The 24,829-nt window shown below is 44.5% G+C and overlaps 1 protein-coding gene across 1 annotated transcript in view; it reads right to left on the bottom strand.

The window, feature by feature from the left end:
- The window catches only part of KCNK13 (potassium two pore domain channel subfamily K member 13), a gene marked incomplete at its 3' end in the record, with an annotated part of 120,694 nt that extends 98,999 nt beyond the window's left edge, over positions 1-21,695 (bottom strand). Inside the window, exon 1 of the mRNA XM_084632053.1 lies at positions 21,320-21,695. Coding sequence (XP_084488179.1) covers positions 21,320-21,656 — 337 coding nt within the window. The 5' untranslated portion in view covers positions 21,657-21,695. The remainder of the gene's footprint in view (positions 1-21,319) is intronic.
- Between the last annotated feature and the right edge of the window lie 3,134 nt (positions 21,696-24,829).

The following is a 24,829-nucleotide window of genomic DNA, read 5'->3' as shown; positions in this document are numbered from 1 at the left end:
AATACCTAAGTGAGGCTAAAGCCAGCAGAACCTAAACAGAATACAGCAGATTCTTGCTAATCTGCATACCTGATAAGTTTCACAAACTTCTTCCTGTCATTTTCCATTCTGTTTAAGTTCTTATACTGTACCCAGTATTGTGAAGACAGGAAGGGTGGTTTTGTGGTTAAGGCACTGGGCTGGGACTCAAGAGACTTTGGATTCCTGACTCTGCCACAAACTATGCCTCTGTGACTTTGGGCTTGGGCACCTACATATCTTTAAAAATCTGGGTCTCTGACAGACAATTAAGTCCCATTTTCAAAACTGATAAGCATTTATAGTGGGATTTTCAAAAGTTCCTAAGGTGAGGAGTTAGGTGCTTTTGAAAATCCCATTATAACTGCCAAAATCACTTTTGAAAATGGGACTTACCTGTAGATGGCTATGCCTACACAGCACACAGAGCCCAAGCTCTGACTCAGGTGTAAACCCAAGCCTGCCTTCCATCCACACAGAAATCAGTCTGTCTCAGGCCAGGAATCCCTCTGGCCTCAGGCCCATAGACCTTGCTAGGGTGATGGTCAGAGCTCTAGTCTCACTGTAACACAGGTCAGACCCCAAGTATTTTGCAGTTTGGATACAACTCAAGTCCAGATCACCAGACTCAGGTCTGGAGAGTCTGCCAACTCTGTCCCACAATCCCACAAACCTTAGGGACTTTCACCCCAGAACTTCACACTTGTTTCCTAGGAACCTAGGAACTCCTGGTTCAAATGCAGTTGGTCATCTTTTAACCCTTCATTTCCACAAGCACTTCTCAACTAGAAACACAGTCAGTCCAGATGTTTATTACTATAGACAGCACTAAGAAGAAGTCCTGTATCAAATGCTCTACTAGCCGGCCAGAGGAACAGAGACAGATTCTGATTAATCTCAGGTGAGAATCGTGAAAGACATTTGACTTCAGCAAGAGCACAAGAAATTATTGCATCTACAAACTATATCCAAGGGGCTGCTGGTGTTGGGAATCAACCAAACAGCAGAACAATGCTGGCTAAAGACAGATTACCACAAAGTATAGGATGCTAACGGCACCTCTGAAAACTCCCCATCTTCCTGCCTCTTTTGCGAGGAATTTGACTAGGTGCTGGACTCTGTAGTGAGCACTGAGCCCACAGTGGTGCATGACAATCTGCTGAGCGGGTATGGCATCCTTCTAACACCAGAATCACAGGCACCAGCGGAGGGCAGCCAGCCGCCAGAAGAAGTACACAATGTGACCCTGGTGCTGAGGCCAGCAACCAAAGAAAATATGCTGCCAGAGCAGGTACAGAACATCCTGGATCTGGACATCTCAGGAGAGGACATCTCAGGGACCAGCATTGGCCACAGAGACGCATGAACAGCCAGCACCTGCTATGGACCTTGAGACCCTATGTGTGTGGGGGGGGAACTTTGTCCAAGAGCAGCATGACAACGTGATGCTTAGCCCTGCCTATGAAGAGGTGGTGTCCATGGACAGGGAGGCAGTGGTGCCAGTGCCTGGATCCCTACCCCACTTGTGCTAGAGAAAAAGGGGCTGTATCACATGGAGCAGAACCCACAGTTGGGAGTAATAAGAACTTAGGTACTGGTACCCCATAAGTACCACCAAGCTGAAATGCAGCTAGCTTAGGATATTCCCTGTGGAGGACATATAGGGTGGGAGAAGACCATGAAGCAATTACTGGCCCACTTTTTCTGGCTGGGGGTGCATCATGAGGTTATGGAATATTGCTCTTCCTGTCCTGAGTGTCAGTATTCAGCAGCTAAAATGTTGTAAAGGCTCCCTTGGACTGAGCTTATGAGACTCTTTGCCCTGGTAGGTTTCCCACAGGAAATATTGAATGACCAGGGTTCCAGCTTCACCTCAGTGATGCATGAGCTATGTTGCCTCCTTACGATCAAAGTCCTGAGAAGATCAGTGTACCACTTGCAGATGGATGGCCTCATGGAAAGATTTAACAAGATGTCGAAGGAGATGTTGAAGCAATTTGTCAGGACTGAGCCTAGGCCCTGGGACCAACTCCTCCTGTCATTTCTATTTGTCACGCACAAAGTGTCCCAAGCCTCCCCACGGTTCTCGTCTTTCAAACTGCTCTATGGTGGCTAGCCCCAAAGAATCTTGGCTGTGTTGTGAGAAGCCTGGGAGGAGCAACACACAAACATGCTTGGTATCATCTAATACATCTGCCTACGGGAGAGTCTTAAGAAGTTGAGCATTTTTACAAAAGAGAACGTCGTCTGAGTTCAACAGAGGCAATAACAGGTGTATAATCAAGGGGCATGCTGACAAGACTCAATTCTGGTACTTTTACCATCTTCTGAGTCATAATTGATGCCCCGCTCGCAGGGCTCATTTGAGGTGCTTAGACAAACAATTACAGTAAATTAAGAGACCAACCGTGTAAATTTTCTCAAGCCAGGAAAGAACTGGGAGGATCCTGATAAATCCCTGGCTTGTGAGCCATCAGCCAGGCCCTGAGACAGCTGTTTGCCCAGAACCTGGCCCTATACCATTCAGTGAGGTCTTTCACCAGATCAGAAGTTCCAATTCATGCAAATGATGCAAGACTTCGCTATGGTGTTCTCCCCAGATCTGGGAAAAGCACACATGATACAACATCATTTGCAGACAGCATGAGGGCAATTTGTTAGGGAGAATCCCCAGTCCTTACCAAAGAGAATGTTGGACACATAACCAGTAGAGGTGCAGGCGATGCTGAGAATGGGGATCACTGAGAAGTCCAAAAGTGACTGGAGGACCCTATTTTCTTGATTCTTCCAACACAGACGACATGACTTTGTGTCAGCTTTTGTAAGGTCAATTCCATTGCAAAGTTTGCTGCTTACCCAATGCCGATGGTGGCTGAGCTGTTTAAGTGGTTGGGCCCAGTGCAATACCCCAGCACATTTGACCTTACAAATGGCTATTGTCAGATCCCCCCGTCTCCATCCTCCCAGGACAAGACCACATTCTCGACCTCCTTTGATCATTTTAAACCATGCCTTTCAGCCACAAAGGCAACAGCAACTTTCAGTTGCCTTATGAATCAAATCCTCGGATGCCACGAGCAATATGCTGTGGCTTACCTGGTTGACTTTGTAGTCTACAGCCATACATGGGAAGACCACCTGTGTCAATTAGGAGCAGCACTGACTTCCCTACAGGAGGCTGACCTCCCAGCTAACCCTGCCAAGCGTAAGTTGGCCGTGACAGAATCAACTTATTTAGGGCAGTAGTTTCCAACTAGGGGTATGTGTACCCCATGGGGTATGCAGGTCTTCCAGGGGATACATCAACTTTTTTAGATATTTGCCTAGTTTTACAGCAGGCTGCATAAAAAGCACTAGCAAAATCAGTACAAACTAAAATGTCATACAATGACTTGTTTCTACTGCTCTATATAATGAAATGTAAGTACAGTATTTATATACCAGTAGATTTATTTTATAATTATATGGTAAAAATGAGAAAGTAAGCAATTTTTCAGTAATGGTGTACTGTGACATTTTTGTGTTTTTATGTCTGATTTTGTAAGTAAGTAGTTTTAAGTAAGGTAAAACTTGAGTATGCAAGACAAATCAGACTCCTGAAAGGGGAACAGTAGTCTGGAAAGGTTGAGAACCACTGATTTAGGGTATCAAGTAGCAGGAGGCCTCATGAACCCTGTGGTGGATACAAACAGTGCATTTAACTCATGCCCCACACCTTGGTCCAGAAAATATATATGCTTCTTCCTAGTCCTAGCTAGCAGAATATTATCAGTGGTTCATCCCCAGCTTCATATTGATCACAACTCCCCTGACTGACCCTCTAAAAGATCCAATGGGACAACCAGTGCGATGAAGCTTTTAATGCCCTGAAGGTGCAGCTGGGTCATATGCCTGTCCTTGCCAACCCGGACTTCATTCTCTATATGGACATGTCCGACATCAGCCTGGGAGTGGTATTCTTCCAGAACTTTGAGGGGGAAGAGAACCCAATCCTACATTTAAGAAGACAGTTGTTCCCCAGTGAGAGGATGTATTGTTGAGAAGGAAGCTCTGGCTATCAAGTGGGCTGTGGACTCCCTCAGGTATTACCTGCAGTGTACTCCCTTTTCCCTAGTCACAGACCATGCTCCCTTGCAGTGGCTATAGTCAGTGAAGAACTCAAACTTCTGGATTATGCGCTGGTATATAGTGCTTCAGGCCTAAAGCTTCTGTGTGCAGCTCCGAGCAGAGAAAGAGCATACAAATACAGATTTAAAAAAAATTTTTTTACAGGGAGATTGTGACTTGGGAGATGCTCAAGAAGAAACTCTTCTGGTCTCTGGGAAGGAGATGTATGTGATGGGACATGTCCCAATCCCACTGGTAGAAAGGTTAATGAGCATACCTGCACTCAGGCGGTGCTAATTAGGTGCACCTGCAGAATATGTGCCACCTGGAGAAGGGGAACTTAAAAAGGTGAATCTGGTCACAGAAAAGAGGGGAAGTCTGCCCAAGAACAGAGAGGCTGCTAGTGGACTCCAGTGGCAAGGGGAACCCAGCCTGAGTCAATGGTTAGCCTTCCTTCCCTCTCCCTACCCTCGCTTTGGTTGGTGCAGGTTGACACTACAAGCTTGATACTGGCAAATGTCCAGGAGGGCTGCTTCCTGCTAGTGACCTGTGGTGGGGCGTAGGGAGCGCCTCCAAGGGACTACAGGCAACTGAATTGTAAATTGACTCTGCAAAGACTCTGGGAGTGAGTTGAACTGGGAACAGTGAGATTGCCCAGAAGTGGGGTTCCTTTAGGAGACCCAGAGACAAAAAACTCAATGTGACTACGGGTGAGTTCAGGCTGAGGATTGGCCGACTACACTCCTCAATAATCTTTGCTGGGAGTTTTGATGCAAAGGCCACATCCCAAAATAAGATTTTGCTGGTGTGAATGACCTAGAAACTTGCCATATACAGGAAGGAGTCAGAAATGCCTTCAGCAATAAAACCTGTTTAAAATGCTGTTAAGTATCTGTCTCCTTTGTTGCATTGCAGGGCATAAGTCTGAGGAAGTGAGTAATTCATATCTATCTCTTTTAGTTCTCTCTGTTTCAAGTGCTGCAGCCAGAATTGTCTCTCTGTCCTGGGCATTTGTGAAGATTACAGGTTCACTGATTACGGCCTTCAGTGGATAGCACTGGCTAATACACAAAGGGTATTCCATTGTACCCAAACTCAGCTGGGCAAGAATTTTGTTTTCTGTAAGTGCCATGAGAAATGCTTCTTCTTAGGAGCTCTGAAGACTTGGAGATTTTTGCTAGGACAGGCTGTTCAGAGGTGCCCCTTCACTCACTCCATAAACCCTGCTTCATAATTGTTTTCTGGATTCAAACAAAATATAAAACTGTGTGTGGTCATTACAGATCCCTTTATGGCTTTTCTTAACATGTGGGGTTTAACCCCAGTGTCCTCACCAAATTCCATTTCATTCTGCCTTCCCAAAGGCCTGATTCTGCTATCCATGGCATCATGGGTCACATCAAATAAGTGTTAATAATGGATAACCAAGGGAATTTCAGCATAATGAACAGGAAGTTTCTGATAATTCAAATTCAGATAGTCACGGATGTTCTGTCATATATTTTAGCTTTTCTAGAATGTCTTCTATTCAAGGATCTCAAAGTAGAAGATAAATATTAAGGCTTATTATGTCCTGTCATAAATATAAAGGGAAGGCTAACCACCTTTAAATCCCTCCTGGCCAGAGGAAAAACCCTTTTACCTGTAAAGGGTTAAGAAGTGAAAGATAACCTCCCTGGCACCTGACCAAAATGACCAATGAGGAGACAAGATACTTTCAAAGCTGGAGGGGGTGGGGGAAATAAAGGGTTCTCTGTGTCCGTGGTTGCTTTTGCCGGGTCCAGAGCAGGAACGCAGGTCATAACTCCTGTAAAGAGTTAATGAGCAATCTAGTTAGATATGCGTTAGATTCTGTTTGGTTTAAATGGCTGATAAAATAAGCTGTGCTGAATGCAATGTAGATTCCTGTTTTTGTGTCTTTTTGTAACTTAAGGTTTTGCCTAGAGGGATTCTCTATGTTTTGAATCTGATTACCCTGTAAGGTATTTACCATCCTGATTTTACAGAGGTGATTCTTTTACTTTTTCTTCAATTAAAATTTCTCTTTTAAGAAACTGATTGCTTTTTCATTGTTCTTAAGATCCAAGGGTTTGGGTCTGTGTTCACCTATGCAAATTGGTGAGGATTTTTATCAAGCCTTCCCCAGAAAAGGGGGTGTAGGGTTGGGGGGATTTTGGGGGGAAGGATGTTTCCAAGCGGGCTCCTTCCCGGTTATATTTTGTTAGACGCTTGGTGGTGGCAGCAATAAAGTCCAGGGACAAAAGGTAAAATAATTTGTACCTTGGGGAAATTTTAACCTAAGCTGGTAAAAATAAGCTTAGGGGGTTTTTCATGCAGGTCCCCACATCTGTACCCTAGAGTTCAGAGTGGGGAAGGAACCTTGACATGCCCTATTGGGCATAAATAGATATCACTTCACCAACCAATGAAATTCAGTCACCTCAAGGGTGGAACATGGCAGGTGTATAACAGTGCACAGCTACAGTCCACAACAGTTTAGGTCAGGACGTGAATAAGAACATAGTATCTAATTGAAATTGCAGAAGTAATTTATTTATCTATCCAATGTAGGCATCTCTCACCTGGTATCTAAACTCCTACGTGAGGGCCCCATTTGGCCTCCTGTAATTGTGCTGAAAAGTAACAGGATGGCAGTTTCTGAGACCTTGCATAGGAATGCCAACTTCCTGTATGGAGCCACTCTTACCTCAAGTGCTAGAACCCCTGTAAGGATGCAGACTGCTGACAGGTAGATCTTGTTAACTTCAATTAGGATGTAAGAGGGTTTGGAGTGTCTCTTTGGGATGTGGGGAATCAGAGGCTGGACAGCAGAAGTCCTGCAGGGAAGCCCTAGAAACAGTCAAGCTTGGGCAGAAAACTAAGACTGAGGTTACTTTTTTTTTTTTTGAGTTATCAATAAAACCAAACCCTAGGAAGTGGATAAATTTGTACTATGCATATATGCAGGAACTTCACCTGCTCGCATACCTATTCATGAGAGCAGTCAATAGGAGGAAAAGAGAGATATGATTGTTTTCCTTAGCTGTTAGGCAATAGGGCCCAACTCCTCAAAGATACTTTGGCACCTAACTCTCATTGATTTCACTGGAAGTTTGTAGTTTAAATACCTTTGAAGATCTGGGCTTACACAGATAGAACTGTTGGCTAGGCTTATCTCATTTAGCAGAGTTGTAACTAGGCATTTTAGCACCTTGGGCAAGCAACTATATTTGTGCCCCCTAGCTTTTTTTTTTTTTTTCAGATGATATGAGTTAGGATATTAGAGAGTAATGATAATGCATTTATTTTTGTGCACACTATTAGACAATAAAAGATACTGTATGATTCTACTAGGTGCCACATTAATTTTTACACAATCCTTTAACATCCCTGTAGTATCTTCCTATATAAACTTTAAGTAAACTCATTGATAGGTTTGAAAAAAAACATGGACTGAAAATAATTGTAACATAAATATGGATACTGCAATGACTTAATGGCATGAAACATATTCAGAAAGACATAACATTGCATTTCTGCTTATTAAAAAAATGAGACTGTGGCTAGAATAAACAGCCACCTCTCTCAGTGACTCATTGGAGAATAAAAGGGACTCAAGAGTAAAAAAAAAAAAAAAAGAATGAATTTACCGTGGACGTGGATTATCTAGAAATTGAATTACCAACACAGCATCTGACTCTGTATAAGCAGAAGCCACTCTTTCTCTCTCTTTTATATGAGGAAGACATCTTTTGTGTGTGGGGGGGGGGGAGGAAAAGGTTGTAAGATATCTGGTTTTTTACCTTTTGCATTGTGATTTTTATTTTTCTAAGAAAAGTATTCATCATTGTTTGCTTCCTAGTACTAGGGTGAACAGATAGCAATTGTGAAAAAAAGGGATGGGGGTGAGGGGTAATAGGCACCTATATAAGAAAAAGTCCCAAAAAACAGGACTGTCCCTATAAAAACGGGACATCTGGTCACCCTAGCTAGTACAATATTATGGTTGGCTTATACTTAATCATTTCTCCTGCTGAATCCTGCCAAGCTGATTGTGATTATGCCCCATTTAATTATAGCAGCATAGCTTGTTTGTATATGGTCATTGTGGGAAGTATCATTCAATTGGGGAAGCTATGTTGTAACAGCTGATATGAAGCATGACGCATCCTGCATCCTGGCAGGGGGGTCGACTAGATGACCCTTGCAGTCCCTTCTAACCCTACAGTTCTATGACATTTGACTTCTGGCCAGGTGAGGCCCCTCACACCTGTGTGTGGAGACAGAAGAAAGTATATGGCTGTGGTGATTGTGAAATCATATTATGCTGTGCTTCAGTGTGAGACAATGCCAATACCATGGTTATAGTGGCTAGATGGACATATCACCAAGGTGATGGTCTGGTCTCGTGGAGAAGGGTGTCAGGAACAGACTGGCTAGGTCACAAGCACAGGTCACAGTGGATAGGCTTCTTTGCTGGTGCATATCTCACCAGCAGCCCCAATCCAGATCTGCAGATTAACCTAATGGTCTCTTCACCTGTACAGTAAATGACCTTTATTTTTACCTGGCTGGGCACAATTAAAAATTGTCCCTAGCCCAAAATTAGAGGCCATTTAAAAGAAAAGCCAAGGTGTGTTCAGTATCCTGGGCTAGTCTGCCCTGAAGGTATCAGTTTCCTGATGTGTAAGTGAACCTGTTGTTTCCCTTAACTGTAAATCACAACCAGCTCAGGACTTCTTCATTTTTCTTGTCTGAACGCTTCCTCCTAAGCATGGAAGCACTTGTGTCCCCCGACCCTATTTCTGCAAACAGGGCAGGTAGCTCATCCCATCCGGGTAACTTTTACTCCCTTGGCCCCTTCCTGTGCCTATGCCCTCCATTCCTATGCTGCTTGGGATCTTTATCATAGATGAAACTGGAAAGGCCCTCTTGCGTGAACTCATTTCGTACTTGCATTATATTATGTGTGTGGCTTCACTTGAACATTCTGGCCTTGTTCTGTTTCTAACACAGCCCTGTTGCCACTGCAGTTTTATGACAGATCATTTGTTCCTCTCTTCGTTTGTCACACTGCAACTTTGATTTATGCAAATCTGCCCTGTGACATAAAAGCATTTCAGCAAGAGAATGCAGTGAACTCTCTGACAGGCAGCTCAAGCAAATAAGCCTCTCAAAGCTTGAGAGCTGTCTGCCATTTGCCTCACAGATGTAACCCTTACTGCCTTGGGGCATGATGAAATTGGTGCCACCACGCTAGGAGGCACATGATAGCCCCGGGGCTGTCAGAAACAAAATGTCACAGTGAGGATGCAGCCAGCATATACCTTGCTTTTGCTGTAGACACAAGCAGGTAGGAGGATGAAGCACAGGTAGGACAAAGTCAAGCCGAGGCCACGGCAGTACCAGCAGTGATGACAAAAGAGCAGGTCGTACATGGAACAATGCAGAAAATGGCACTTTAAGGTGGTTTTTGACCCCTTCGTAAAAGTGACAGTCTATACTACTGGGGCAAGTCGACCCAAGTTAGGCTTCTTCAGTTATGTGAATAACGTAACTGAAGTCAGCGTAGCTTAGGTCGACTTACCGTGGTGTCTACACTGTGCTGGGTCAATGGGAGATCCTCTCCCACCAACTTCCCTTACTCTTCTTGGGGAGGTGGAGTACTGGAGTCAACCAGAGAGTGCTCTGCAATCGATTTAGTAGGTCCTCACCAGACCCACTAAATCAACACTGCTGCATCGCTTGCAGCTGTGCTGATCTACTGGTAAGTGTAGACATCACCTAAGGGAGAGAAGAGGGGTGGAGCGTTGCTCAGGGGATTGGTTTTGGGTTACAGACCTTCTTCTCTGGTCCAGGCTGGTAGTGGTTGAGAGGTAAACATGTTGATGGCTATTTGGTGGCCTCTGGGAAATAAACTCGTGATGTCAGTCCAGTTGCTAGACAAATGTCCACATCCCAGTTGGTACATTTGTTGGCAGTCTCAGCAGAGAGGCCAAGTATGGCTGTGGAAAGTGAATTACCTTCAGCCCTAGAAGTGGTCCCTACCAAATAGGGCACACTGGTAGGGAACCATTCCACTGTCTGTGCTCTGCGAATACAGAACTTAAGAATCCAGGGCTGTTAGTTCAGCACCATTAAAATCACTTTAAAAAAATATAATTAATAAAAGATCTGGGCAGGACACTGTGCTTTACTGACAAACCAGCAAGTACTTTGTGATTTTAATTCTAACAGTGTTCGAAAGAGAGCAGAAAGAGGATGTTTTCTTCTTTTTCACTCTGCCAATTGTTTGCACATCATGCCACCCTCCTTGACTTTCCCTACCTCTAATTCCAGCCTCTTTGTTTAACATCTACTTTCTCTTATTGGCGCTGTGCAGGCCTTACCATTACTCTCTCTTATTTTGGGGGGGTTCTTTAAGACATCTGCTGAAGAAGGTGTTTTCTTAATTAACATCCCCTTTGTGGTTCTACAACCGTAATTGCTGCATTTCTTGAACAAGTTGTACTGCTCTGTTTACTACATTAAGGCCATCATGTTCATGTCTATCAGTAAGTAGGCTTCTACAGAACTAGTATCTGAAATTAGCAGTGTAATAGTTTTGGGCTTTCTTGGTTCTTACGTCCGTGAAAGGTTCTCCCGGCAGAATGTTTCATTGTAAATTTCAGCTCCTTAATCAATATTGTTCACTTACCCAAAGACATTTCTTAGACTTCACTCTTTTCACATATGCATACCCATTGTTTCTCAACTGACTATAGTGCCTGATGCATGCAATGTTAATTACTCCTACCATGTTTCTGATGTCTCTTTTCTGCTATTTCTATTTGTCAGGATTCTTCTATTTTCTGCAGAAAAAGTGAGATCTCTGAGCACCTCCAGTAATTTGTAACCATGGCAAAAATTAATCATTTGAAAAGTGTGCCAAGGGACAGGTACTATGCACAGTACATTCAGTATCCTGAACAAGTGGAAGGTCAGACAAATCACAGAGTGCATTATATGGGAGATTCAAAACAAATAAAAGGAATGGCTGCCTGGGGAATTATAGACAAATCAGCGTAACTTTGAAACCTGGAAAGATACTAGAACAAACTATTAAGCAATCAATTTGAAAGCACCCAGAGGATACCAGGATTATAAGGAATTAGTCAAGAGCAAATCATGCCAAATCAACTGAATTTCCTTCTTCAGCAGGGTTACTAGCTTAGTGGACAGGTGGGAAGCAGTAGATGTGATATATCTCAATTTTAGTAAGACTTTTGATATATGACATTTTCAAACGAGAGAAATGTTGTCTAGATGAAATTACTATAAGGTGGGTGCACAACTGGTTGAAAGACCATACTCAAGGAATAGCCTTCAATGTTCACTGTTAAACTGGGAGGACATATCTAGTAGGGTACCACAGGGGTCAGTCCTGGGTACGGTACTATTCAATATATTCATGAATGATTTGAATAATGCAGTGGACAATATGCTTATAAAATTTGCAGATGACAGCAAACTTGGAGGGGTTGCTAGTACTTTGGAGGACAGGATTAGAATTCAAAATAATCTTGACAAATTGGAGAATTGGTCTGAAATAAGGTGAAATTCAATAAAGAAAAGTGCAAAGTATACACCTAGGAAGGAAAAATCAAATGAATAACTATAAAATGGGCAATAACAGGCTAGTGGTAGTACTGCTGAAAAAGATCAGGGGTCTTAGTGAATCGCAAATTGAATATGAGTCAACAGTGTAATGCAGATGCAAAAAAAGGCTAATATCATTCTGGGATGTTTTAACAGGAGTGTTGTATGTAAGACACATGAGGTAACTGTTCTACTCTACATGGTACTGCCTCAGCTGGGGTACTGTGTCCAATTCTGGATGCCACACTTTAGTAAAGCTGTGGATAAATTGGAGAGAGTCCAGAGGAGAGCAACAAAAATGATAAAAGATTTAGAAAACCTGACCTGTGAGAAAGTTAAAAAAACTGGGTGTATTTAGCCTTGAGAAAAGAAGACTGAGGGGAGGCTTGATAACAGTTTTCAAATATGTTAAGGGCTGTTACAAAGAGGATGGTGACCAATTGTTCTCTGTGTCCACTGAAGGCAAGACAAGAAATAATGGGCTTAATCTGCAGTAAGGGAAATTTAGGTTAGATATTAGGAAAAACTTTCTAACTATAAGGGTAGTTAACCTCAACTGGATGCCTATTCCAGAGCTTATCGAATCCCCATCATTAGAGGTTATTAAGAACAGTCTGGACAAACAGCTGCCAAGGATGGTCAGATTAGGGGGCTGGACTTGATGACTTCTTGAGGTCTCTTCCAGCCCTACATTTCTCTGATTCTAAGGTAATGGCACATGATGACACATGGGGGATCTGTGGGCAGGGAACAACCTCAGCACTTCTCTAAATTAGGAGACATCACAGAAACTGTGAGGAATCCACCTCCACTAGAACTCCTTGAAGCTAAAAGCTATACATCTGACACTTAAGCTAAAGAAAAATCTCCATTATTAGCCAAAGGTGGTAGCCTTGATATGTTCTTTTGGGCCTATGTTCTATTGTCTAGTATGGGATGTCAACAAAAGGCACTTTCTCACTGTGGGCTGCACAAAGGAGCTGGGATTACACTATGAGAATAATAAGCACTTTTATAGGGGATGAGGACCTCAAAGTACATTACACTCATTAAATGAGCTTATTATCCCATGGGACAGGAAAATACTACAGAGATGGATGAACTGAGACTGAGATGGATGAAGTGACTTGGCTAAACTTAGAGTCAGTGGCAGAATTGGGAACAGATGCCAGGAATCAGACTCCCAGTGTACTGCTCTAACCAGTATCCTGCTCTGCTCTGTGGAGGTTCATCTTTCTTGAAGGAATGGCTGAGAAAGAACACAGAGGACCTAACATTAGAAAAAATCTAGTAACTGAACAAAGCAATGAATGAAGCAGCTCCAGTGAGGTAAATCCATTGTCCTGTTGAGTTCTTTGCCTTCATGGTAAATTGGAGTCCAGTTGGTGATTGTCATAAGGCAGCCCCCCCTCGGAGCGCTCTCCTGCAGCAGGCCATGGTACAACAAGTTGTACTTGCCTCAGTTTCCCCTTTCTTTTGTCCATGAAAGGAACATCAGGTGGGGTCCACAAAGGTACTTAGGCACCTAAATCTCAGACTTCAGTGCCTATGTTTTGGGTTTAGGTGCCTAAGGCCCAGTTTTAGGCTTCACTGTGATCCACAAAATTCCCACCCAATCCTGCAGTCAACCTAAACTCCCACAGAGCCTAAATTTTCAGAGTAAAATTTCCCTAAATGTCTATAACTTCTTCCTTTGAGTAAGCACACTGCTGCTTCCCTCTGGGCATCTAGACACCTATCTTCCAATGAAGCCTCTATCTCATGGCGAGGCCTGATCCAGTAGACATGCTCAGAGGCCACATACCAGACTGAAAAACTGGCCACTACAGTAGGAGACGGGTGCTACCCATTTTATACCTTTTTAGCCCAGTGAGTAGAGCACTCACTTGGGATGTGGGAGATCCATGTTCAGTTATCCCCTTTTTGCCAGAGAGGGAGAAGAAATTTGAACCTGAGTCTCCCACCTCTCAGGCGAGCCTTTTAACCATTGGGCTAACAGTTATAAGGTGGGCACTATCACTACACCTCCACCTCCTCTGACTGCTTTGTGTGAAGCAAGGCAGCACCTAACTCATTCTCCAAGAAACTCTTTAGGCTCCGAAGCTGCCCGACTCCAGGTGGCTGGTTCCTGTTCGTGGATCACTAAACAAAGCTAGGCACCTATCTGCACCCTGACTGAGTGCCTATCTCCAAGAGAGGGGCAAGGCTTAGCACACACCCTTCTTGTTAGCAGCTCCCATTGGCCTGCTTAGGCAGCTTCCTGCCTAGAATGCTGGATTTTGTGGATCACATTCTAAGGCACCTATCTCTCTCCATTTATTGTGTAGGGAGCCTAGATCCCTAACTCAATTTTGTGGATCACAGTGATGTTCCTGTGATTTTCTAGGCACCTAAAAATTAAGCACCATGATATGCAGCATTGTGACACTGAGTCCCTTTATGCATCTGGGCCCTAGTCTCTCACAGTGTCCAATTCAAAAGCCCCCCTCAGGGCATAATTTATTCTTTTACATGTCCACAGAATCCTCGTGATAAAACCAATCTGCCGAAATCCCTGAAGTACATCAGGTTCCCAGCAGTTTTCCATGCCCCCTCCCAAGACAATATTTCCTGTTCACCCTCTCGAGAGTCCATCTCCAGTCTGTTCCCCGAATCCTTCTGACCTTGTTCCAGGGCTCCACTCTCCAGACCAGAGCTCCCAGATTCGCTTCTTTCCTGCAACTCTTCTCCAGGGGCCCCAAGTCAGGTCTCCCATGAGAGAACTCCCAGCAGTGTTCCACTCACCCAGGCCTCTCTGCCAGTGAGTCTTAATTCTGCCCAGGAAACATCCCTCCAAGACCAACCCCTTGTTCTGGGATCAGCTTCCCCAAGCCCTCTGCTCAGTTCTGCTGCAAAGGGCAGCTGTCTTTCTGAGCATGAATCTCCCCTCACTTATGAAGGTTTTGTACTGGTGTAACTCCAGTCAATAATTATTGCTGATTTTACATGGGTATGAGTGAGAGGGCAATTGGGCCCTTTCTCTGGCATTAATCAGCACTCCCTCGTTTCTTGGATAGAACCTGTTGTAGCATCCTTCCATATGGCTATTTTCCATCTTTATTTTGCTTGATTGCTCCCTTAGTGAACAATAATGTTTCCTTGTTAGTGGCACCCTCTGGCTGCCTTCTGTAGGTGCTTTGTCTCCTTGCACTCCCCCCTGTGCCACAGGCTGATGTGATTGCCAGTGGCTGTGTCATTTTATTAGGTAACACACCCTCCAAAGAAGGACACATTACTCACGAAAGCTTTGGATCATGTATGTTGTTGCCAAATCTCTTTTGCACTCCTCCATTTGGGTTTCACATCCTCCACAAGACAGTGTACTGCAGCTGCTTGCATACAGGAATGATGCAGAATTTCAATAATTTCTCAAGAAAGGATCCCTTGCTTTTCTGAATAAAATTACACAAATCTCCCCGTCGCCATCATACATAGTACACACAGACATGGGAGGCTAGCTCTATGTGTCTGTTATGCCAGCTTGATAAGTTGCTTCCTTCTCTTCATCAAGATCATGACATTGGCTCTGATGGGCAACGTTTTAAATTAACAGAAATAAAGAAAACATGTCCCTTTGACTGTCAGGCAACACTAGTCAGAGTGAGAGACCATATTTACATAAGATAAGGAGACACTATCTAGATAAAAACAACGTACGGTTAAAAAATAAGAGCTTGATCTAGTGCATGTTGAATCAATATGAGTCCCTCTACTGGTTTCAGAAGGCAGTGGATGGGGCCCTAATAGTTGCTAAACGCATCACAAGAGCCCAAATCCTACGAGTTGCTGAGAGACCTGACCTTCCATTTACTTCAGTGGGAGCTGAGGATGCTCAGTACTTTTCAGGATCTGGCTATAAATGATTAAACTGAAAAAATAAAATTAATTTATTTTTCACCCATTGTGCCCTGTTTATTTTACACTTGATACAGCTTGGGCAGTGGAACTAGGTTGGTCAGTTTCACTTTCTAGTTCTCATTCCTGGGTTATGGACATGGTAGCTGACTGTTTTCACTAAAAAGACTTTCTGCATTGTTTCCTATTAAAACTTTTCTAAGTATTGTGAGATGTTTCCAAAGCCAAAAGTACCTGGCAGTGTATCTTTTCAGCCATGGTACCTTGAGGCAGCTGACTCCATGGGTAGTATTGTTTTAGCAATGCATAAGTCATATAGTGAAGTACTTGGGTTTGCTTCATTTAGGGGGGAAATTAATTTACTTGATGTTGCCCTAGTACTATAGCAAAGGAAGTTTGGTAGGACCAGCACAGAAAAGAGTAAGAACAATATACCAAATTGTAACTTCATACGAGAAATAAATCCACATTTTCTTAGGGCTGTTTTCCTGCTAACTCAATAGTTTCCTACATGGGTACATAATACTGAGTGAAGAAGCGCTATTAATAGGAATATGTCATAAAGAAGTCTATTCCTGAAAAACCGCTTGCAAGCAGAAACAGCTGGTCCACCTTTCTATTGAAGAGATCAAATTTATGGGAATTTGGAAAGCAGTCCAGCTAATTAGGAAAAGGGGTGAAGAAGGTAGCCACAACAGAGACAAGCATTGCTAAGGAAGATGAATGGATAGCAAGAAAGGGTTCATTTCAAGTTGCCAGGTTTCTTCCATACAAGAAATGGTAACATGAAAGGATATGGGAAAACTGAAAAACAAAAGCCATAACATCTTTTGCAAACAGGTATCACAGTATTGTATTCTGCTCTAAGAACCCAATTCAGCAAAGTACTTAAGCATGCTTAACTTTAAGTATGTTCTTAAATCCCATTTATTCAAGTTCAAAGAACATGAAACACCCAAATCTACATGCTATAAAATAACAGCGGACTAAAATAAATATGATGTCCATCTTATTCAAAGTTTATCTTAAGAGTTAATTAAGAGACTCAACTAACCTTAGAAAAGGCTTAGCACAACCCCTTGAAGGTTTCAAGCATTCATCACATAGCAGGACAGCTCAAAGCTGCTGTATATGAGGAAATTATTAAAGAAGAATTCCATGAAGAATTCCTTTATGTAATTAAATATCACTCCTCAATAAACGGATCATACTGGAAATAAGTAAAACCAATTTCATCTGGAGACCCTGTTAGAAAAATTTTGTGTTCCCATTTTTCACAAGTTAAATGAACACAAGACAGTGTTCGTTTGTTGCATTTCTTATCTCACTAAAGCAAGCTCAGTTTCTCTAGAACTTTTGGCTGTCTGCGGCAATCCCAATCAAGCCTTCTTCCTGGCATCCCTACACCCCCTAGGGACTTCTTTTCAGCACTTGAAAACATGAAAATACTCATACTGGGTCAGACCAATGGTCCCTCAGACCCAGTAACCTGTATCTGAAGGTGGTCAGTGCCAGTTGCTTCTGGCAGTTAGTGCTTTAGGGACATCCAGAGCATGGGGTTGGGGCCCAGACCATCTTGCCTAATACTGTAGTCCTTAATGGACCTATCCTCCATGAACTTATCTAATTCTGTTTTGAACCCAGTTATACTTTTGACCGTCACAACAGCCTGTGGCAATGAGTTCCACAGGTTGACTGTGCACTGTGTGAAGAACTACTTCCTTTTGTTTGTTTTAAACCGGCTGCCTATTAATTTCATCTGGTGACCTTTAGAACTTGTGTTATGTGAAGGAGTAAATAACACCTCCCTATTCACTTTTTTCAGATCATTCATGATTTTATAGACCTCTATCATATCCCCGCTTAGTCATCTCTCTTCTAATCCGAACAGTCCCATTCTTTTTAATCTCTCCTCATATGGAAGCTGTCCCATACCCTTAATCATTTTTGTTGCCTTTCTTGGCACCTTTTCCAATTCTAATATATCTTTTTTGAGATGGGGTGACCAGAACTGCTTGCAGCATTCAAGGTGTGGCAGTACCATAAATTTATATAGCAGCATTATGATATCTTCTGTTTTATTATCTCTCTCTTTCCTAATGGTTCCTAACATTCTGTTAGCTTTTTGACTGCTTTTGCACATTGAGCAGATGTTTTCAGAGAACTATCCAGGATGACTCTAAGATCTCTTTCTTGAGTGGTAACAGCTAATTTAGACTCCATCACTTTGTAGTTTGGGATAATGTTTTCCAGAGTGCATTATTTTCCACTTATCAACATGATTTCATCTGCTATTTTGTTGCCCACTCTCCTACTTTTGTGAGATCCCTTTGAAACTCTTTGCACTCAGCTTTGGACTTAACTATCTTGAGTAATTTTGTACTGTCTGCAAATTTTGCCACCTCATTGTTCACCCCCTTTTCCAGAACATTTATAAATATGTTGAAAGCAAAAGTCTCAGTACAGTTCCTTGGGGGACCTTGCTATTTATCTCTCTCCATTGTGAAAAGTGACCATTTATTCCTACTATTTGTTTCCTATCTTTTAATCAGTTACTGATCCTTGCATGGATCTTCCCTCTTATCGCATGACTGCTCACTTTGCTTAACAGCCTTTGGAGAGGGACCTTGTCAAAGGCTTTCTGAAAGTCCAAGTACATTATATCCACTGGATCACCCTTGTCCACATGCTTGTTGACTTCCTCAAAGAATTCTTTTAGATTGGTGAGGCATGATTTCCCTTTACAAAAGCCATATTGACTCTTTCCCAATATATTGTGTTTATCTATATGTCTCATAATTCCATTCTTTACTAGTTTCAATCAATTTGCCTGGTACTGAAGTTACGTTTACTGATCTGTAATTGCCAGGATTGCCTCTGGAGCCTTTTTTAAAAATAGGAGTTACATTAGCTATCCTCCAGTAATCTAGTACAGAGGCTGATTTAAGTGATAGGTTACATACCACACTTAGTGGTTCTGCAATTTCATATCTGAGTTCCTTCAGAACACTTGGGTGAATACCATCTGATCCTGGTGACTTATTCATGTTTAATATGTCAATTTGTTCCAAAACTTCCTCTATTGCTGCCTTAATCTGGGACAGCTCCTCAGATTTGTCACCTAAAAACGGAATGATTTGGGTGTGGGGATCTTCTCCACATCCTTTGCAGTGAAGCCCGGTGCAAGAAATTAATTTAGCTTTCTCCACAATGGCCTTGTCTTCCCTGAGTGTTCCTTTAGCACCTTGATTGTCCAGTGGCCCCACTCACTGATTGGCAGGCTTCCAGCTTCTGATGTAGTTAAAAAAAATGTTGCTGTTAATTTTTGTGTTCTTAGCTAGTAGTTCTTCAAATTCTTTCCTGACCAGCCTTATCATACTTTTACAATTGACTTGCCAGAGTTTATGCTCCTTTCTATTTTTCTCACTAGAATCTGACTTCTAATTTTTAAAGGATGCCTTTTTGCCTCTAACTGCCTCTTTTATTCTGTTGTTTAGCCATGGTGGCATTTTTTGGTCCGCTTACTGGTTTTTTTTTTTATTTGGCAGTATACATTTAGTTTGAATCTCTATTATGTTGTTTTTAAATAGTCTCTATGGCGTATACAGGCATTTCACTCTTGTAACTGTTCCTTTTAACTTCTATTTAACTAGCTTCCTCATTTTTATGTTGTCCTCTTTTTTAAGTTAAATGCTACTGTGGTGAATTTCTTTGGCAGCTTTCCCCCTACAAGGATGTTAAATTTAATTACATTATGGTGGCTGTTAATGAGTGGTTCAGCTATGTTCACCTGTTGGACCAGATACGGTGCTTCACTAAGGACTAAATCAAGAATTGCCTCTCCCCTTGTGGATTCCAGGACAAGCTGCTCCAAGATGTAATCATTAAATGGTGACAAAAAATTTTACTTCTGCATACTGTCCTGAGGTGACATGTACCCAGTCAATATGGAGATAGTTGAAATCCCCCATTATTATTGTGTTTTCTGCTTTTGCAGCCTTTCTAATTTCCCTGCGCATTTCACTGTCACCCCCCTGATCAGGTGGTGGGTCGATAGCATATTCTTACTACTATACTCTTATTATTCAAGCATTATTCTATCCCTAGAGCTTCTACAGTACAGTTTGATTCACTTAAGATTTTTACTGTATTTGACTTTATGCTTTCTTTCACACAGAATGCCACTCCCACACAGTACAACCTACTCTGTCATTCCTATATATATTGTATCCTGGTGCTAGAGTGACCAGATAACAAGTGTGAAAAATCAGGACAGAGGGTGGGGCGGTGGGGTAATAGGTGTCAATATAGGAAAAAGCCCCAAATAATCGGGATTGTCCCTATAAAATTGGGACATCTGGTCACCCTAGCTGGTGTTACCATGTTGCATTGATTATTCTTATTCTTCCAAGTTTCCGCAATGCCTGTTATATAAATATCCTCATTTAATGCCAGACACTCTAGTTCACCCATATTAGTATTTAAACTTTTAGCATTTGTTTATAAGCACTTGTACATTTTGTCAATATTCAGTTGTTTGCCTTCATGTGTTATATGTAAACTTGCTGTCCCTCTAAGTCCAACACCATCAGCCCCCCCGTGATTTTTGTTCAGTAGTCATATCTCCCTACAGGCTTTTCTTCTGCTTCTCCAACCCTGAAAAATCTAGGGACAAAACAAGATGTACAGATCACACTGACTTGTTGATCGTCCAACAGAAAGCAAAGGATTTGCATGATTTAAGAGTCAACATTTGTAAAGTCAATTGCACATACTATATTCTACAGTTAATGTGATACTGTAAAATGTGTTATATTAGATATGTTATACAGTAGGTAAGACTAGATGATCACAATGGTCCCTCCTGTCCTTAAAAATCAAACAAAACCTCAATTTAGGTTTTGTTATAACAAGATTTACAAAACCTAAAAGCAAGAAACATCAGTGAAGACAAAGCTTTTGGTTTAGATGTAAATGTTCCTCTACAGGGTTTGTCACTACAGAATTGGGTGACCTCAAATGAAACTGAGAAGGGAAAAATGAAGTTGACTACTTTCACTGCCCCAATTGAGTAAAATGCCAAAAAAACAAGAAGTCAGCATGAATAATGAAAAGTCAATAAGATTGTAAACCCTGTTTCCCATTCAAAGATGTGAGGTGCCTAAGGTCAATACACATAGGGACATTTGCTTTTTTTTTTTTTTTTACAAATGTGATTTTTCACTTAACAGTGTCTCTCTAACAGAAAAAGAGAATGAATGAGGAGTAAGGTGTGATCATTTGTTCTGTACTACAGTGAAATGTGTTTTAAGCCACCACCCCAGACAATTGGGGTGCTTAAGGGGATTTTAAAAAGGAGGGGACTTGTACTCAGCATGTTTGGGGACATTTTCCCATGTCTCGTCAACAAGGAAATTGCGTAATTGGGATTCCATTGTGTATGACTGGGGCCCCCCTTTCCTCCGGTTTGTTGAATAATCTTGTGGGATTGGGATAAAGCAGACTTTTCAGGGGTAGATGATAGTTATCATTTTTGCTGCTCCTGGGGACTGAATCACCCCCTGATGCCTACATTAGTTATCCTCCCCCCCCCCATTGTCATGGGTCACACTAGTAGGGATTCATTGTGATCACCAGGGACATTCTTGTCACTTAGACTTACCTATTGTTGAAACCACAGTCCCCACAAAATAAAAGGCCCCGGTAAAATCCCATCGGGGTCTGATGTCATCGACCCGGATCCCGGCCACACTGGCCTCTTGGTACTCCCGGAGGAAGTCTTGCAGCTCTGCCCGGCTCAGGTTGTGCCTCTGGCTGAAGTTCACGAACCTCTCCTCCCACTTTTCCTTGGCTTCCCTCTCGGTGGGCAGCTCGATGGCGGAGAACACGGCGGCCCCGCACAGCATGTACAGGATGATGAGCGCGGCCAGCAGCAGGAAGCGGGCGTTATCCTCATTCAGGTGACCCAGGCTGGAGCAGCAGCAGCCGCGCCACGCCATTCTCCGCCCCGGGGGACCAGGCCGAGGGGGCTGCTGGAGCCCGGCACTAAGTTCGCACCGACCGCAGCTCCCCCAAACTCCGACAAGCGTAGCGGCGTCCTGGGTTATACTCCCGGAGCCAGGGCTGCCAGGGGCCGTGAGCAGCGCGATCCATGGCCACCCCGCATCTCTGCCGGCGGAGCCGGCCGGCCTCCCCAGGGCACTTGGATGGCAGAGGCGTGCAGCGCTTCGTGAATCTTTGTCGCCACTTTCCCGCCCTTCCAGCGGCTCTCGGAGCTGGACCTCATCCTCGGGCGCTCCGGGCCATTTCTTAAGCCGCCCACTTGGGTCTGCTGGCTCAGAAAATGACTTTCCGTCCTCGGGCAAACAGCCTGTTCTCAGGGGTGCCCGACACAGGCTGGTCTGCTCGTCTCGTCGAGTTTCGGATCCTTTCCTTCCTCCGCCTCACACGCCTCCACTTAGCGAAGGGAAACCAACAACGCGGCTTCAGCTGGCCACAAGGGATGAGAGGGACCGAACTCCTTGCGAAGCGGCTGACTCTGGAGCGCTCAGGGGCAAAGGTGCGAACTCATCTCTCCATGCCCCCAAAGCGAGACCGTCTTCCTTTCCTTCACACGAGTCAGAGCCATACGGTCCCTGACCTTTCCCGTCATGTCTGCGCCCTCAGAGCGGCCGCGGGAACTTCCCGAGTATGCAGCCACGGAGGAGTCCCCCCTCGACTTGAAAATGCAGTGGAGAGAACAGAGCAGCCCCCTCCATGGTCACCAAACCGTCCCCAGAGCCTCAGTCCTTGCACAATGTATTTCACAGTGTCAACAGTGGGGAAAGAGCCCAGCAGAGCCTGTGGCCCTCAGGACGGAACTCGTGCAGAAGAAAGTGGAGTGGAACCTAGAATGATCAATTCGGTTCAGAGCGAATACTGAAGCTGGAGATCTGGGGTATCTCCCTGCCCAGACTGCCTAGGGAAAGTCCTCATCGGCTTTCAACACCGGGTTTGTAAACTTGTCAAATCAAACCCGACGCTACACGGGAGCGGTAAAGTCCAGACAGAGCCTGGCACCTGCTGGCTAACACGGCTCGGTAGTAACCCATGCGCGAACGCGGAGTGGCGCCTCGCACGGACCACGCGGAGTTAAGGTAGAGCTCACCAGCCCGAGGGGTTAACATCCCGGGTCAGAGCTGATCCTTGGGCCGTGCCCCTCGGGCACCCCATGTACCCCATCTGCTAGGGGGAAGCTAGTCCTTCCCGCGTGTTGGGGGTCAGCCCTGCAGTGGGGGGGTGCCAGAGCGGGGCTGTGCTGACAGTCCTCCAGCCCCACTCGCTCTCCGGAGGGCAGTTCGTGTCACACCGGGACCAGCCCGCACCTGTGTCCGCCGCAAAGGCAGAGGACGAGGCTCAGACGGTCCCTCGGTCTCCCTTGCCGGCTGGCGGCCGCTCTTTTCTCCTCCGAGAGACACAGCCCCTTCTCCCTGCCCGGGAGCCAGGGCAGGCAGCGCCCCTTTGCGCGCGGCGCCCGCCGGGGCACCAGCCGGGTCAGCGTCTGCGGGAGCCTGGCTGCGCGCTGCTTCGCTCTGTCTCCGCCTTGGTGCCCTCCCGCTCTTCGCCAAGTGCAGCCGGGTACAGCGACGCCTCCACCAGCCGCCGCCTTCCTCCACAGCGCGCCGGGCAGCCCCCACCCCCGGCGGCACACAGCGCTGCAACAGGCGGAGAGCAGCAACTGCAGATCCCGCGCTCCCCCGCCTCCGGGGGCGCAGCGCCCAGGGGGGCTGGAGCGGGAAGACCCGCAAGGAAGGAGGCAGGATCAGGAACCGCCTCCCGCCCCCGGAGGCTGAAGACAGGGGATGGATGAGCAGACCCTGGCGCTGCCAGGGCGCCTGTCTCCACCGTGTCTGGGCGCCACTTGCGAGCGTCTGTGGGCAGCAGCTCCGCTCCTATAAGGGAGGCGGCGCGCGCTTTTCCCAGCGCCCGGTGCTGAGCGCGGCGTTTGGCCGGCGCAGTAGCTCTGGCCCTGTTTGCGCGGCTCAGTGGGCGGTCTGCGCGGTGCTGGATGCGGCGGGGGACGGAGGCGTGAAAACCTCCGTATTTCGAGCGCGCTCTGCCCGGGGGCGCCTCCGGCCTTGGCTTGGGGAGCAGGACAGCCAGGGGAAGGGGGGGTTCTTCCCTCATGACAGGCCTTGTTACGTCTGAGTCCAGAAGTGGCAGGCAGAAGAAGCGTGTGGCTGCAAATAGGTTAGTCTCTAAGGTGCCACAAGTACTCCTTTTCTTTTTTACTTCTCCTGTAAAGCCCGGGGGAATGGCCAGCTGATAATGGCTAGGTAGAGGGTCGGCTCAGACTGTGCATGCAACAACTTTTAACGATTCGGGACCATCACCCTGTGCACTCACATATCTGGCCCGTGTTACAATTTGATCTATGGTTCTCCTCTTCCCTCCTATTGTTTGTCATCCTCATCTGTTTCATCTTGTCTTAAATTAGGTCCTGATCCTGGAAACACTTAACCACAGGTGCCTAAGTTTAGTTGCACCAATAGTACCACTAAAATCCATTGACTGCTCACATGAGTAATAATACCTAGCTCTTAAAGTTTGTTCATCAGTAGATCTCAAAGTGTAAAGTTATGCATGTGCTTAAGTGTTTTCAGTATAAATCTCTTTTATAGTAATTCTTTCAGGGCATCTTATGTGTTTGTACAGCACCTAGCCCAAGGGGGCCTGTGCCTGACTGGAGTCACACTATAATACAGATATACAACTAACTGACGTTACTCCATTGTGCCAGAAAAGGGCACCTCTTTCAGGTCTAACTACAGTAGAACCTCAGAGTTAGGAACACCCCTCAAATGGAGATTGTAACTCTGAAATGTTCTTACCTCTGAACAAAACATTATGGTTGTTCTTTCAAAAGTTTACAACTGAACATTGACTTAATACAGCTTTGAAACTATACAGAAAAAAAATGCTGCTTTCCCTTTTTTTAGTGGTTTACATTTAACATAGTACTGCACTGTACTTGCTTCTTTTTTTTTGGTCTCTGCTGTTGCCTAATTGTGTACTTCCGGTTCCAAATGAGGTGTGAGGACTGGTCAGTTCATAGGTATTCATAATTCTGAGGTTCTACTGTATAATTTGTTGCTCTTTTCTCAACAAGTTATTAAATCCTCCAGTATCCAGC

Source organism: Lepidochelys olivacea (assembly GCF_965140295.1).
Source record: "Lepidochelys olivacea isolate rLepOli2 genome assembly, chromosome: 6".
In the NCBI taxonomy this organism is placed as follows: domain Eukaryota; kingdom Metazoa; phylum Chordata; order Testudines; family Cheloniidae; genus Lepidochelys; species Lepidochelys olivacea.
This window is presented reverse-complemented; position numbering and strand designations above follow the sequence as displayed.